Source organism: Oppia nitens, unplaced genomic scaffold, assembly GCF_028296485.1.
Source record: "Oppia nitens isolate AA-2021 unplaced genomic scaffold, nextdenovo-longstitch-racon4-pilon3 scaffold14_pilon_pilon_pilon, whole genome shotgun sequence".
Lineage (NCBI taxonomy): Eukaryota > Metazoa > Arthropoda > Arachnida > Sarcoptiformes > Oppiidae > Oppia > Oppia nitens.
This window is the reverse complement of record NW_026533193.1, coordinates 1,800,940-1,817,813: the sequence shown is the minus strand read 5'-3', so window position 1 is coordinate 1,817,813 and position 16,874 is coordinate 1,800,940. Positions and strand designations below refer to the sequence as shown.

The window sequence follows — 16,874 nt, the reverse complement described above, 5'->3', positions numbered from 1 at the left end:
AAAATACTTGATTGTGCGGACACACAGACAGTGATCTCTCGTATAAATCAATCAATAAATTTAATTGTATGACAACTATAAAACATGTGTTAAAAACATATAATAATTATAATTAATAAAAAAAACAAGTTTTTCATACATACATACATAATGTTAATTAAATTCTACTTTTATTGATATTTAATTTTATTCAAACAATACGTTAACATTAGTTAACAAAAGTTATAAAAATAAAACAAATCATTTACTAATTTTGTGTAATTGTATATATTTTTAATGAAGTTTTTTTAAAACAACAAAATTGAAACATTGAATACTAGAGAATATTATGCATTATTAAAAAAATTATACTTAACTGTATTATAATTACCGGTAATATTATTTGTTTAATTAAAATATTTATGTTTATCAATGATAGCTATATAAGAAATATTTAACAAATTATAATAATTAAAATTATTTTCTATAACTGTATGTATAATACATTAAATCGCTTTTTATTTTGTTTTTCGGTAAATGTCTATCAAATTGGCCGACAATTTATGTGTCATATATTTTGAATCTAATATCTTATTATTATATTATTATATATTAAATTATTATAATACATGTGTGTAATATTATATGTAATAATATTAATTAATATATTGATTGATTATATTATACCGGTAATTATAAATACGGGTAATAAATGTATAGTAATATTCATTGATATGGTAAACAATTACAGATATACTATAAGTACGATAATCATAATTAATTTGTATAACTATATGTATAATACATTAGTTTTGATTTATTAATACATTTTGGCAAATGTTTATCAAAACAGCCGACAATTTCTAAGATATTTCCCGAATCGATGGCATAATGTTTAATCATCTCCTGAGTGACAACTGAAATAATATTATAGCCGATCCATTGGTTTGTCTTTTTCATCAGTTCTTCATCGGCACCAAAGTTTTGAAATAGTTTTAGTATTTTGTAAGCATTTTTACCATTGATTTGCAAATAAATCAAATTCAAACAAATAGTCTTCAGCGACAATACCATATACTTGTTGGCCACGTATAGCAACTCTTCAGTCATTTCATCTAATTTATCACACTTTCCAGTGTAGAGATAATGCAAGAACTGTTCGAAGACTTCGCTGTCGATGTCGTCGATGACCACTTCGTTGTTTTTACTTTCAATATAATCAGTGGTAAACATCTTTTCGAAGACCACTGATTTCGAGCTGAGAAGCAGTTTTGAGGCAAAAAACTCTTTACGGTCTTTGCCGACAATCAGCCGACAATCGGTTAGTTCTTCGATACCAAACAATTGGGCGAAACGACGACGTTTTGAGCCACAACTTTCGTGACATTTATTCTTCTTGTAAACTGTTATATCGAAACCAATGGTCAGTGTATTATCAACCAATAGACTAACTTTATTGTCCATTAATTCTTGTTTTGTGATAACTGATGTCAAACCACAGTCTCCAATGACACTAAATATTTTCGTGAACTTCTTTTGATTAAACAATTGGTTATTCGTGTCAATGATTGACATCAAGTATTTTGTTTCAATCGGTAGTTCATTACTTTTAGATAAAATCAGATACAAACCAATTGCATCATCTTTGCAATCAATATAACAATACCATTTATCTGATCCAATGGTGAACTTATCGCTATTAACAGACTTTCTATTCTTCTGGCAATTGGTGTCCAATTCTTTGGCAAAGTCCATGACTTTGAATATCACTCGTGTCTTGTAAACCACTGTATTGTTGTTGTTATCCATTGTCGACATGACATCCGATTGATGTGTTGATCTGTTATATCATATATGATATATATATATATATATATATATTACTTGATTGTATTGACACACAGTTGTTGTAGTTGTTGTTGTGGTAATCAATCAATCAATTAATTAAACTGAATGTGAATTTAATAGACAATAAAAAACAATAGAATTATTATTTTTTATAATAATATTTCAATCATTCATTGAAACAAAAATGTCAAACAAATATATACAATAATATGTATAATAAAACAAACATTTACAGTATTGTATAATTAAATTAACTGTAGTTATACAGTACTTTTAATTATTATACGTTTAATTATTTTACTACAAATTATAAAAATATTTTAATCATATTATTTTTTTTTATATTTTATTATTATGAACAGTGAAAAATTAATTACAAATGTTTTAATATAACATTTGAATATATAAATTACTATAAAATTATTATTTTTTTTTAAAAATAGTTATACAAATATATTATAAATCTCTATTAAATTATATACAAATTTTGTAATTGTAATGAAAAATTTATTTATTTATTACTTACATTGTATTTATATAATTTTTAAAAATACGAATATATATAAACTGGTAGTAAAATAAAATTAATTAAAATTAAAATTAGTTAAATTAATTTGTATAACTAAATGTATAATACATTAGTTTTGATTGAATTTTCGGCAAATGTTTATTAAGACAATCGACAATTTGTGTCATATTAGCCGATTTGATGTCATATTGTTTCAGAAATTCTTGATTAATCACTGAAACAATATTATCGGCGATCCATTGATTGGTCTTTTTCAACAGTTCCGCTGATGAACCGAAATATTCAAATTGTTTTAATATTTCCAAAGCATTTCTACCATTAATTCTGAGAAAAATCAAATTCAAACAAATAGTTTTCAGCGAATCAATCATATATTTGTCGGAAACATAAAGCAATTCATCAGTGAATTCATCCAATTTGTGACACTTTCCAGTATAGAGATAATTCAGGAACTGTTCGAAGACATCGCTGTCGATGTCATCGATGACCACTTCGTTGTTTTGCTTTTCAATCAAATCAGTGGTAAACATCTTTTCGAAGACAACTGAATTCAAACTGAGAACAAGTTTCGATACGAAAAACTCTTTACGATCTCTGCCGACAGTCAGCCGACAATCGGTTAGTTCTTCGACGCCAAACAATTGGGCGAAACGACGACGTTTTGAACCACAACTTTCGTGACATTTATTTTTCTTGTAAACAGTTATATCGAAACCAATGGTCAGTGCGTTATCTGTCAATAGTTTATCCTTTAAGTCTAATAATAGTTGTTTTTTGATGAATGGTGAGTAACCCCAACCGGTTATCTCATGAAATGTTTTCACAATCAGTTGTTTGCCATACAATTGATTATTGTTGTCAATGATAGACATTTGGTATTCAGTTTCAACCGGAAGTTCATCACTTGTTGATAAATTTAAATACACATCAATCGATTGATTTTTCCAATCCATACGACAATACCATTCATTGGATCCAATGGTAAACTTATCGCTTGTAATTGACTTTTTAGTCAACCAATTGGTGTCCAATTCTTTGGCAAAGTTTATAACTTTGAATATGACTCGTGTCTTGTAAACGACTTTGTTATCCATCGATGTATTTTGTTTTGGTTGTCTCTCTCTCTCTCTCTCTCTCTCTCTCTCTCTCTTTCTTTCTTATGTCAATTGTTTGTCCGGATAGTTGTTGTAATAACTAATTAATTAATCAATCAATTAATTAATAGAAATTTAATTGAAATTTTTAAATGACAACAAAACACGCGAGAAATTAGAAATATTAATAAAAAAAATAATTATTATATGTATTGTTGTCATCAATAATAATAATAATTAAAAAAAACTTATTTAATTAATTCAAACCAAATATTATATAACAGTAAAAATATTTTCAACAATAAAAAAATATTTATAAGCTGTATAAATATAACATAAAACTTATATAAACTTAAAACTATTTATAGTACATTTATTACAATACAAACATTTATTAATGTATTAAAGTGTTATTTATAGTAATACAGTATATTATTATATTTTAGTATAGATTTTTTTTTGAAAAATAAAAATTATATTATATTATAGCAATAACTTAAGTAATTAATAACGATTAGACAAACAAACAAAAAATACAATCATTTTTATTAATAATCATTTAACTAAAAAACAAAATATTAATATAATAATACAATATTAATAAAAACATACTTTTTTTATAATACTATATGAAATATTTTGTTTTAATTTATATAAATATTACGTAAAATGTTGAGAGAAAAAAATTAAATAATAATTTATATATTATTTATCAATGTTTTTTTTTAAAAAAAATAATTTGTTATAGACTTCTAAGTGACAACAAAAAAGTGTTATAGCAGAGCGTGGTTTCGATCCACGGACCTCTGGGTTATGGGCCCAGCACGCTTCCACTGCGCCACTCTGCTAGATGAATTATAAATATATTAATAAAATTAATTAACAGATTAACAATAAAAATTAAATAATAAAAAAAATTGCTAATTAATTAATTCATACTTTACTGTAATTTTTTTTTTAGATTAGTCATTGAAAGTAGTATTATTAACTTATTTGAACGAAAGTTTTAACTATTAAAAAATATTTGAAACGAAAAATAATATATATATTTTTTAGCTATTTTCCTGAAAAAATTGGATATATTTTATTTATGGGAACTTTCCTCCCTGGGGGGAATTTCCTTAATATTTATTATACTGTGTATAGTATCAATATTTTTACTATTTTGTAGATTAATTATATATATATTTATAATTAAAAATAAAAATCCAATATTAATAATAATAGTTTTATGTATTTTATTTATTAACAGTAAAAATAATTAAACTTTATATACTGTATATATAATTTACTAATGTTTTTTTTAAAAATAGTTTTATTATTTTTGTATAAACATTTTTTTACAATTAATTTGCAATAAAATTAAATTTAGATAAATAGTCAATATATAGCAACTTTTCACTTATTTCATACAATTTGTTACACTTTTTTTTTAGTTTAAAGATAATACAAAAACTACTAAATTAGTTATTAGTATTATTTCAATAAATAAAAGTTTTAAAAAAAAAATTAAATATTAATAAATTAAAATATTTAATTAATCAAATAATAATAAAAAGAAAATTGTTTTCTCAAAAATTGTTATAATTATTTACTAATTAAAATAACTAAATGTATAAAACATTAGTTTAGTCTTAGGTTTAGTCAATTGATTTACTAAATGTGCGACAATTGGTAACATATTTTCTGAATCAATGGCAAAATGTTTGATAAACTCTTGTCTTAAAACTGAAGTAATATTTTCAGCAAAAGATTCGCTAACTTTTTTCACCAGTTCTTTATCGGCGCCAAAGTCTTGAAACAGTTTCAGTGTTTGCAAAGCATTTCTATCATTGATTTGCAAATAAATCAAATTCAGACAAATAGTCTTCAGCGACGATACCATATATTTGTCGGCAACGTATAGCAACTCTTCAGTCATTTCATCCAATTTGTTACACTTTCCAGTGTAGAGATAATTCAAGAACTGATCGAAAACATTGCTCTCAATGTCATCGATGACCACTTCATTGGTTATCTTTTCCTTACAATCAGTGGTAAACATCTTCTCGAAGACCTCTGAATTTGAACTGAGAAGTAGTTTTGAGGCATAAAACACTTTCTTGTCTTTGCCTACAATCAGTCGACAATCAGTTAGTTCTTTGACAGAAAACAATTGTTTGAATCGATGATTCTTTGTGGCAAAACTGCTATTATTCTTGTAAACCATTACATCGATACCAACTGTTAGTGTATTATACGGTAATAGTCTATCCTTATTGTCCAACAATTGTTGTCTTGTAATCAACGATCGGATACCCCAACTGATAATACCATCAAATGTTTTTTGAATCTTTTTTTTAGCAAACAATTGGTTATTCGTGTCAATGACTGAAAACTCATATTGTGTTTCAATCGGTAGTTCATTACTCGAGGACAACTGTAAATACAGACCAACCGATTCATCTACAAACTCAATATTACAATACCATTCATCCGATCCAATCATAAACTTATCACTACTAATAACTGTCACATTTGTCCAATTGGTGTCCAATTGTTTAGCAAAGTTCATGACTTTGAACGCAACGCGTGTCTTGTAAACGATTTTGTTGTTGTTGTTGTCCATATCCGATGCCAATTGGTCTGTATATCACTTGATTGGTGCGGTTAACAGAGTTAACCAATAATTTATCGGTAATTAACTGAATGGCAATTTAAATGACATTAAAAACTTGGTGTTAAGTCATATCATATCATTAATTGGCTGTTCTATAGTATAGCTCCCAATTGTTGAGCACGCGATTATTATTATTTAATACAGTTTTAACATTAAATTTATGAACCTAAACGTGACCTAACCTAAACTAAACTAAATTAAAATACATATATAATAAATATATGGAAATAATAATCGCGTGCTCAACAAGTGGGAGCTATACTATAGAACAGCCCAGTTGTCGGCGATTTGTATTATATACAGCCAATGATGTTAGCAATGAAGCCGACGATAACAGAATATTTCTGGAAATTTTATTTATTTATTTTTATTAATTAATTAATTTTGATAGAAATGCTTAGAAACAGAAAACAGTAGTAGTTATTAATACAGTAATTGATTTGTCTGGACATACCTTTTAGTTACTAATACAAAATCATCGTTTTTATAGAAACAATCAAACAATAGTAGGCATTCAAAAAATTATGAAAAAACATTAACTAACAGTCAATTTATGATAAATAAATATATAATAATTAATTTAATATTTCGTTTTTACAAATTATGATTTAAAATTTTTAATATTACAACAATATATATATATATATATATATATATGTGTTAATGATATTAGTTTGTCTTGAAAATAGTTTGAATTCAAAATTTTAAAATATTAAAAATTGCAGTGTATTTGTAGTATAACTGTCAATAAATTATAATTTGTTTGAATTGTTATCTAAATATCTAAATTGTGTGAAATTTATATGATTTGTTTGAAAACTATTTGGCAATCATTGTGTCCGTGTATGGCATCGTCGGTCAACAAAAAAAAAGACAATCAGATATCTGATTACAATGAACTGAAAAGTCGTGAATATAAAGTACCGACCGATAGGTTTCCGACAGTCGATTCGGTTATCGAAAGCAGGAAATGGCTGATCAAAGAGTTTTTAGGTAAAGGATCCTACGGTGATGTTAGACGAACAGTGAACAGTAAAACTGGTGAAGTAATGGCCTGCAAGAAGATTGCCATCAACAACGACGAAGTGATATCAGCGAAAAATTGCGAAAGAAATTGGCATCAATTGAATGGTGAACTCGTATTACTGGTCCGATCCAAACACCACAACCACAACAACATTGTCCGAGTGGTCGACCATTTTATTATCAAACAATGGAAACTGTTTGCCTGTTATTTGGTGATGGAGTTGGCCAACGGCCGTACAGTTTACGATCGTATGTGGAATCAACAGTCGGCCAAATATATGCCATTGACTGAAGATATAGCCAAACAGTATATCCGTGACACGGCTTGCGGTTTATCTCATTTACACGAAAACAAGATCACGCATAAAGATATCAAATTAAGTAATCTATTGGTGTTTATTGACGACAACGACAACAACAACAAGTGTGTGGTAAAGATTGCCGATTTCAGTACGTCTCGGATCAGCTTCAACGACGAAGATCATATCAAAGACCATAGATATCAGGGAACTGTCGATTATATGTCGCCACAAATATACAGACTGTATGCCTATCGTCAAACTGGTCGCCAACTACTCAATCATTCGCTTAAGTCGTACGATCCGTTTGCCGCCGACAGTTGGTCACTGGGTGTCTGTCTATTTGTTATGATATGCGCCAGAATACCGTTCCTACCTGAAGATCATGACTACTATAGCCAGGATTTACATAATTTCGATACCTATCAGACCATATACTCGAATATGATTAATAGAAAATATAAATTATCTCATAAAATACGGAAAACTTCTAGAGATATGTCCGATATGTTGGACCAACTGCTAGATCCGCAACCAACTAAGCGCTTATCTATGGCGTCTGTTTTGAAACACAAGTGGCTTATCAGTGATAGTTAAATAGATTTTTTTTCAAATAAATATATATATAATTAAAAATGAAAATTAGATTAATTAATATTTCTTATTATATACAGTATGTAATAGTCATTGATTATCATTTACAATATATTTATATAAATTATATTTTTTAAAAATTATATTTTATATTCAATTAAAAATATTTTTTATTCATGATATACTGGTATTTTATACTATACTATAGGTATATCTCAATAGTAAACAAAATATTTATTTTCTATTAATAATTGACATATATTTGTATATTTATATGCAAAACTAATAAGATTATATACTGTATAAAGTTATACAATACATTGTAAATTATTTAAAACATTTTTATTACAAAATTTCTAAATTATCTAATTATATTTATAAATGTAAATTATTTTTTAAAAAAATTAATTATAGTTATATAAAATTTATATATTGTAGATCTTAATTACAAATTAATTATAAATAATAATATAGTTGTACTTTATTTACAGTTGATTAAATATTTTAGTTTAATTAAAATAAATTATAAATTTTATACATATTTATATATTTGGTTTGTTTGTTTGTTTAATAATTTAAAAAACATTTATTATATTAAACCAACATTTTAAAAAAACTTAATAAAATATTACTATACTTATTATTAAGTAATTTAATTTAATTTTAAATAATTAATTGGTGAAATTTTACTCTGATTAATAAATTAGTAAAATTATTAATTTAAATAAACAATATGTATAAACTAATATTATATTCAAACAAAAAAACAAAATAATTACTGTATATTATTTTAATTGGTAAATATTTTAATTAAATATCTATTGGTTAAAATGTTTTAAATTAATAAATTTTAAGTTCAAATTTTTTTTTGCATAAAAATTGTGTCATTTATTTTATTTTTTTAATTAAAATAACTATATGTATAAAACATTAGTTTAGTCTTAGGTTTGATCAATTGATTTCCTAAATGTTTGACAATTTGCGATATATTTTGTCCATCGATGGCATAATGTTTGGTAAACTCTTGTTTGACAACTGAAGTAATATTTTCGGCAATAGATTCGCTAACTTTTTTCATCAGTTCTTTATCGGCGCCAAAGTCTTGAAACAGTTTCAGTGTTTGTAAAGCATTTCTACCATTGATTTGCAAATAAATCAAATTCAAACAAATAGTCTTCAGCGACGATACCATATATTTATTGGCAACGTATAGCAAGTCTTCAGTCATTTCATCCAATTTATCACACTTTCCTGTGTAGAGATAATTCAAGAACTGTTCGAAAACATTGCTATCAATGTCAGTGATGACCACTTCGTTGGTTGTCTTCTCAATGCAATCGGTGGTAAACATCTTTTCGAAGACCTCTGAATGCAAACTGAGAATCAGTTTAGAGACAAAAATCACTTTCAGGTCTTTGCCGACAATCAGCCGACAATCGGCCAACTCTTCGATACCAAACAATTGTGCGAAACGATGACATTTTGCGCCACAATTCTGATGACAATTATTCCTCTTGTAAACAGTTATATCAAAACCAATAGTCAATGTGTTATCCGTCAATAGTATATCTTTATTGTCTATCAATAGTTGTTTTGTGATAAACGATGACAAACCCCAACCATTTAATATATCATCAAATGTTTGGTCAATCTTTGTTTTGGCAAATAATTTATTATTATTATAAATAATGAATATATCATATTGTGTTTGAATGGGTAGTTCACTACTTCTAGACAAATATAAAAACAGACCAAACTTTTCACCATTGAGTTTAACCCCACAATACCATTCATCTGATCCAATGATAAACTTATCACTTTTTATAGATATAATATCAATCCAATTGGTGTCCAATTGTTTTTCAAAGTCCATGATTTTGAACACCACTCGTGTCTTGTAAACAAATTTGTTGGTATTATCGCCGATAATATCCATTGTGTTTGGTGTCGGCTCGGGTTAGATATCACTTGATTTTTTTATCGGACACACAGGAGTTGTTGTATTTATCAATTTTTTTTTGTTAATTACCGGTAATTAATTGAATACCAAATTTAAATCAAAAGCAAAAAACGTGTCAATCAATAGCCACGATATTAATTGTTACAATAAATGTAAAAAACAATTAATTTATTTATACAACAACAACAAAAAAGTTAATAATATAAGTAATAAATTATTGAAATTATAAAAATTCAAACCAAATCAAACATATGGTTAAAATATAATTAATTTTATAAAAAAATGTATACTAAATGTATATTTAAAAGAATTTATCTTTTGTTAATAATAATTAGAATATTTAAAAATTAATAATTTAGTATAAAATAGTATTTTAATGTAAATATGTATATAATAAAAAGTTTTTATTAATAAATAATTATTTTTAAAAAAATCTTTTATTGATAAAATTTTTATATTTATTTTCTAATTACAATAACTATATGTATAAAACATTAGTTTAGTCTTAGGTTTAGTCAATTGATTTCCCAAATGACTGACAATTGATGACATATTTTCTGAATCAATGGCATAATGTTTGGTAAACTCTTGACAGACAACTGAAGTAATATTTTCGGCAATAGATTCGCTAACTTTTTTCATCAGTTCTCTATCGGCGCCAAAGTCTTGAAACAGTTTCAGTGTTTGCAAAGCATTTCTACCATTGATTTGCAAATAAATCAAATTCAAACAAATAGTCTTCAGCGACGATACCATATATTTGTCGGCAACGTATAGCAACTTATCAATCATTTCATCCAATTTGTTACACTTTCCAGTGTAGAGATAATTCAGAAACTGATCGAAAACATCGCTTTCAATGTCATCGATGACCACTTCGTTGTTATTCTTTTCAATACAATCAGTGGTAAACATCTTCTCGAAGACCTCTGATCTCAAACTGAGCAGTAATTTTGATACTAAAAACTCTTTCTTGTCTTTATTGCCGACAATCAGTCGACAATCGGTTAGTTCTTCGATACGAAACAATTGTTCGAAACGACTGGGATTTAGGCCACAGATTTTGTGACAATTGTTAGTCTTCTGAATCGTTATGTCGATACCAATGGTAAGTATACTATCAGTCAATAGTATATCTTTATTATCGACTAATAGTTGTTTTCTGATAAATGTTGCGAAACCCCAGCCCTCTATTTCATCAAATATGTGGTCAACTTTTTTTCTGACAAACAATTGGTTATTGTTATCAATAATAGACATCCAGTATTGTGTTTCAATTGGTAGTTGACTACCAACAGACAAATCTAAATACAAACCAAACGATTCATTTTCAAGTCTAATACTACAATACCATTCATCCATTGATCCAATCATAAACTTATTGCTATCAATATACTTCATAACCGTCCAATTGGTGTCCAATTCATTGGCAAAGTCCATCACTTTGAATACCACTCGTGTCTTGTAAACGATTTTATTATCCATTGTCGATGATATCGATGACTATTTGCACTGTTTGTCTGTTTGATTACCGGTAAATTGATTTTGATTTAATCAATTCAATCAATTTAAATGACAATAAAATAAAACACGAGAGTTAAATGATATAAATTATTTTTCGACAATTAAAAATCAAAATGTATTTATTCAGGAATTCAATTAAACAAACAAAAAATTAAATCATATAATTATTATGAAAATTGTTTTAGACATTAAAAGATTTAATTGTTAATAAAAAAATACAGTATAAAAAAGTTACGATAAAAATCAATTTAGTTTTTGTAATTACCGTACAATAATTATATTTTTTCTAAATTTGTGACATATTTTTGTTCAATTATTTTTTTTTGATAAAAACTGAAATAATTTTTCCGACAATAGATTTCGGACAACTTATATGGATATATATATATACCGTATATACTGTAGTAATATATTAGTAAACAATTAATTTAGATAAAAGTATGTATAAAACATAACTTTTGTTGTAATTGTCGGTAAATTTTCTGCAAAATGATCGACAATTTGTGTCATATGTTTGGAATCGATGCCATATTTTTCTGATAGTTCTTTACTGATCACTGAAGTAATGTTTTCGCCGATAAACTGATTGACTTTTTTCATGAGATCTTCATCGGCACCAAAATCTTTGAGTAGTTTATATGTTTTCAATGCATTTACTGAATTGATTCGCAAATAAACCAAATTAAGACATATAGTCTTCAGCGGTTCAATCATATATTTGTCGGACATATATAGCAGGTCTTCACACATATCGACCAACTTATCACACGTTTCGGTATAAATATATTGGAGAAACTGTTCGAAGACATCGCTGTTCACGTCATCGATGACCACTTTATTGTCTGATTTTTCCTTACAATCAGTGGTAAACATTTTCTCGAAGACAACTGATTTCGAACTGAGAAGTAATTTTGAAGCAAAAAACTCTTTCTGGTCTTTGCCGACAACGAGTCGACAATCAGTAAACTCTTTGATACGAAACAATTGTCCGAAACGGCGATTATTTGTGGCAAAAGAAGCGTAAATATTGTTCATCTTTTGAACGGTTATATCGATACCAAATGTTAGTGTATTATCCATCAATAGTTGATCCTTATTGTCCAACAATTGTTTTCTTGTAATCAACGATAAGAAACTCCAATCCTTAATCTTTTCAAATGATTTTTCATTCATTTGTTTGACAAACAATTGGTTATTGTTATCAATAACAGACATTTCGTATTGTATTTTAATTGGCATTTCATTACTTGAAGACAATTGTAAGTACAGACCAATTGATTTATTTGTCCATTCAATACTACAATACCATTCATCTGATCCAATCATAAACTTATCGCTATTAATAGATTTCAAATCAGTCCAATTGGTGTCCAATTGTTTTGCAAAGTCCATGACTTTGAATACCACTCGTGTCTTATATACAACTTTGTTGTTGTTGTTATCCATTGTCGATGACATTATCAATGTGTTTGTCTGTTATGACACTTAATTGTTTGGACACACAATGACAATGTTGTTGTTGTTGTTGTTGTTGTTGTTGTTATAATCAAAACACGTATGAAATCATAATAACTATTCTAATAATAATAATAACATCATTAATAAAAAGCAATGCATTTTATGTTCAATCAATGTATTCATTCATTCAAACAAAATGTTAACATAATTTTTTTTAGACTGAAATTAATTTGTAATAAAAGTTTATTTATTAATTTTTATTGATTTGCAAAACATTATACAGTAATTAAAAAAAAATTAACATAATTTTAATATATATTAATATAGATATAATGATTACTATATATTAATATAGATATAATGATTACTATATATTAATATAGATATAATGATTACTATATATTAATATAGATATAACGATTAATATTTATATAATTTAAATCAAAAATAAATATAAACATTAGTTAAAAGTAATAATCAAATTATTTGCAATAACTATATGTATAATAAATGAGTTTTGTATCAGATTTTGGTAAATGTTTGTCAATATTATCAGTAATTTGTGTCACATTTACCGAATCAATGTCATGTGATTCAAAAAACTTATATAATATATATATATATAGAAATACAATATAAAAAATATATTTAGTTTTTTTGTAATTATAATAATTATTTTTATAAATTTATGTCATATTTTTCTTAATTAATAATTAATTAGTATTTGATAAAAACTGAAATAATATTTCCGACAATAGATTTTGGATAACTTTAATGGATATATATATATATACTATAATATATTAGTAAACAATTAATTGAGATAAAAGTATGTATAAAACATAACTTTTGTTGTAATTTCCGGCAAATGTTTAACTAAATTATACACAATTTGTGTCATATGTTTGGAATCGAAGCCATGTTTTTCAGTTAGATCTTTACTGATCACTGAAGTGATGTTTTCGCTGATAAACTGATTGACATTTTTCATGAGATCTTCATCGGCACCAAAATCTTTGAGTAGTTTATATGTTTTCAATGCATTTACTGAATTGATTCGCAAATAAATCAAATTAAGACATATAGTCTTCAGCGGTTCAATCGTATACTTATCGGACACATATAGTAGGTCTTCACACATATCGACCAACTTATCACACGTTTCGGTATAAATATATTGGAGAAACTGTTCGAAGACATCGCTGTCCACGTCATCGATGACCACTACATTAGTTGTCTTTTCCTTACAATCAGTGGTAAACATTTTCTCGAAGACATCTGATTGCGAACTGAGAAGCAGTTTTGAGGCGTAAAACACTTTCTTGTCTTTTCCTACAATCAGTCGACAATCAGTGAGCTCTTTGACTGAAAACAATTGTTTAAAACGACGATTCTTTGTGGCAAAAGAAGCGTAACTATTGTTCATCTTATGAACGGTTATATCGATACCAAATCTGAGTGTATTATCCATCAATAGTTTGTCCTTATTGTCCAACAATTGTTGTTTTGTAATCAACGATAAGTAAATCAATTCACTAATTTTTTCAAATGATTTTTCATTCATTTGTTTGACAAACAATTGGTTATTGTTATCAATGACAGAGATTTCGTATTGTATTTTAATTGGCATTTCATTACTTGAAGACAATTGTAAATATAGACCAATTGATTGATTTTTCCAATAAATAAGACAAATCCACTCATCTGATCCAATGGTGGTAAACTTTTCTTTATTTTTTGACACCCAATTGCAATTGGTGTCCAATTTATTTGCAATATCCATCACTTTGAACACCACTCGTGTCTTATATACAACTTTGTTGTTGTTATCCATTGTCGATGACATTATCAATGTGTTTGTCTGTTATGACTATTAATTGTTTGGATACACAATGACAATGTTGTTGTTGTTATAATCAATCAATCAATTGAAATATCAATTCAATCAACTCTACAAAAACATGTGTGAAATCATAACAACTATTATTAATAATAATAACATCATTAATAAAAAGCAATGCATTTTTTGTTCAATCAATGTATTTATTCAAACAAAACGTTAACATAAATTGAAACAAACTTTTTTAGATTGAAATTAATTTGTAATAAAAGTTTATTTATTAATTTTTATTGATTAGCAAAATATTATACAGTAATTATATATAAAAAACTGGGAAATTAAAAAAAATAATTAACATAATTTTAATATATATATTAATATAGATATAATAATTAATATATATATAATTTAAATCAAAATAAATACAAACATTTGTTAAAAGTAATAATCAAATTATTTGCAATAACTATAAGTATAACACATGAGTTTTGTATCAGATTTCGGTAAATGTTTATCAATATTATCAGTAATTTGTGTCACATTTACCGAATCGATGGCTAGTTTTTCGAAATATTCTTTAAGAACAACTGATGTTATGTTTTCACTGATAAAGTCGTTAACCCTTTTCATCAACACTTCATCGGCGCCGAAGTCTTGAAAGAGTTTCAATGTTTTCAAAGCATTGTTTGCATTGATTTTCAAGTAAATCAAATTCAAACAAATAGTCTTCAGCGACGATACCATATATTTGTCGGCAACGTATAGCAACTCATCAGTCATTTCACAGTCAGTCAGTCACACATTCCGGTTGAAAGATATTGAAGAAACTGTTCGAAGACATCGCTGTCGATGTCATCAATAATTACTTCATTATTTGTCTTTTCCATACAATCAGTGGTAAACATCTTCTCGAAAACTTCTGATTTAAAGGTGAGAGCAAACTTTGAGACAAAAAACTCTTTCTTAACTTTATTACCGACAATCAGATGACAATCATTTAACTCTTTTATATCAAATAGTTCAGCAAAACGAAGACAATTTGCGCCACAATTTTGGTTACAATTGTTGGTCTTATAAACCGTTATTTCAAAACCAATTGTTAGTATATTATCTGATAATAATATATCCTTATTGTCTATTAATTGTTGTTTTGTAATCAATGGTTGGTTACCCCAGCCCTCAATCGCTTCAAATGTTTTTTTGCTCCACTTTTTAACAAACAATTGGTTATTGTTGTCAATGACTGAAAAATCATATTGTGTTTCAATCGGTAGTTCATTACTTGCGTACAAATAAAAATACAGACCAAACTTTGCACTTTCGAGTTGAATATGACAATACCATTGATCATCTGATCCAATGTTAAACTTATCACTACTAATAACTGTCATATTTGTCCAATCGGTGTCCAATTGTTTTGCAAAGTCCATGACTTTGAATACCACTCGTGTCTTATATACAACTTTGTTGTTGTTATCCATTGTCGATGACATTATCAATGTGTTTGTCTGTTATGACACTTAATTGTGTGAACACAATGACAATATTGTTGTTATAATCAATCAATCAATTTAAATATAAATTCACTGATCTGTACAAAAACATGTGTGAAATCATAATAATTATATCATTAATAAAAAGCAATGCATTTATATTAATAATAATAATATTTTCAATCAATGATTAATTCATTCAAACAAAACGTTAACATAAATTGAAAAAAACTTTTTTAGATTGAAATTAATTTGTAATAAAAGTTTATTTATTAATTTTTATTGATTAGCAAAACATTATACAGTAATTAAAAAAAATAATTAAGATAATTTTAATATATATTAATATAGATATAATAATTACTATATATTAGAAAAACTTAAAAGTAATAATCAAATTATTTGCAATAACTATATGTATAATAAATGATTTTTTTATAAGATTTTGGTAAATGTTTATCAATATTATCAGTAATTTGTGTCACATTTACCGAATCAATGGATAGTATTTCGAAATATTCTTTAAGAACTGATCTGATGTTTTCACTGATAAAGCCGTTAAATGATTTAA

At 26.3% G+C, this 16,874-nt stretch overlaps 6 protein-coding genes and 1 non-coding gene across 7 annotated transcripts; 1 reads left to right on the top strand and 6 right to left on the bottom strand.

The window, feature by feature from the left end:
• Positions 1–4,223: 4,223 nt before the first annotated feature.
• On the bottom strand, positions 4,224–6,058 carry LOC128962623 (speckle-type POZ protein-like). Its single transcript, XM_054309015.1, has 2 exons — positions 5,073–6,058; positions 4,224–4,293 (listed from the first exon to the last, which is right to left on the bottom strand). The coding sequence occupies exons 1-2, from the start codon at positions 6,056–6,058 to the stop codon at positions 4,224–4,226; spliced, it is 1,056 nt and encodes a 351-aa protein (XP_054164990.1).
• On the bottom strand, positions 4,227–4,298 carry Trnam-cau (transfer RNA methionine (anticodon CAU)). The gene has a single exon. It is a non-coding gene; the product is annotated as a tRNA-Met (tRNA).
• An 811-nt stretch (positions 6,059–6,869) lies between the features above and the next one.
• LOC128962613 (probable serine/threonine-protein kinase DDB_G0279405) lies at positions 6,870–8,031 on the top strand. Its single transcript, XM_054309003.1, has one exon. It carries the CDS (start codon positions 6,913–6,915, stop codon positions 8,029–8,031), a length of 1,119 nt encoding a protein of 372 aa, XP_054164978.1. The 5' UTR covers positions 6,870–6,912.
• A 683-nt stretch (positions 8,032–8,714) lies between these two features.
• LOC128962604 (protein roadkill-like) lies at positions 8,715–9,964 on the bottom strand. Its single transcript, XM_054308989.1, has 2 exons — positions 8,944–9,964; positions 8,715–8,719 (listed from the first exon to the last, which is right to left on the bottom strand). Exons 1-2 carry the CDS (start codon positions 9,962–9,964, stop codon positions 8,715–8,717), a joined length of 1,026 nt encoding a protein of 341 aa, XP_054164964.1.
• Positions 9,965–10,299: 335 nt separating this feature from the next.
• LOC128962594 (speckle-type POZ protein B-like) lies at positions 10,300–11,473 on the bottom strand. The gene is made up of 2 exons (XM_054308979.1): positions 10,482–11,473; positions 10,300–10,303 (listed from the first exon to the last, which is right to left on the bottom strand). Exons 1-2 carry the CDS (start codon positions 11,471–11,473, stop codon positions 10,300–10,302), a joined length of 996 nt encoding a protein of 331 aa, XP_054164954.1.
• A 462-nt stretch (positions 11,474–11,935) lies between these two features.
• LOC128962582 (speckle-type POZ protein B-like) lies at positions 11,936–12,970 on the bottom strand. Its single transcript, XM_054308968.1, has one exon. The coding sequence runs from the start codon at positions 12,968–12,970 to the stop codon at positions 11,936–11,938; it is 1,035 nt and encodes a 344-aa protein (XP_054164943.1).
• An 814-nt stretch (positions 12,971–13,784) lies between these two features.
• LOC128962571 (protein roadkill-like) lies at positions 13,785–14,816 on the bottom strand. The gene has a single exon (XM_054308959.1). It carries the CDS (start codon positions 14,814–14,816, stop codon positions 13,785–13,787), a length of 1,032 nt encoding a protein of 343 aa, XP_054164934.1.
• Between the last annotated feature and the right edge of the window lie 2,058 nt (positions 14,817–16,874).

Coding starts and splice junctions, on each gene's coding strand:
- LOC128962582 (XM_054308968.1), bottom strand. CDS start 12,970: ATGTCATCGACAATGGATAACAACAACAACAAAGTTGTATATAAGACA.
- LOC128962623 (XM_054309015.1), bottom strand. CDS start 6,058: ATGGACAACAACAACAACAAAATCGTTTACAAGACACGCGTTGCGTTC. Junction 4,294..5,072: donor AAACCTAAGACTAAACTAAT/GTTTTATACATT, acceptor TTCATCTAGCAG/AGTGGCGCAGTGGAAGCGTG.
- LOC128962604 (XM_054308989.1), bottom strand. CDS start 9,964: ATGGATATTATCGGCGATAATACCAACAAATTTGTTTACAAGACACGA.
- LOC128962594 (XM_054308979.1), bottom strand. CDS start 11,473: ATGGATAATAAAATCGTTTACAAGACACGAGTGGTATTCAAAGTGATG.
- LOC128962571 (XM_054308959.1), bottom strand. CDS start 14,816: ATGTCATCGACAATGGATAACAACAACAAAGTTGTATATAAGACACGA.
- LOC128962613 (XM_054309003.1), top strand. CDS start 6,913: ATGATTTGTTTGAAAACTATTTGGCAATCATTGTGTCCGTGTATGGCA.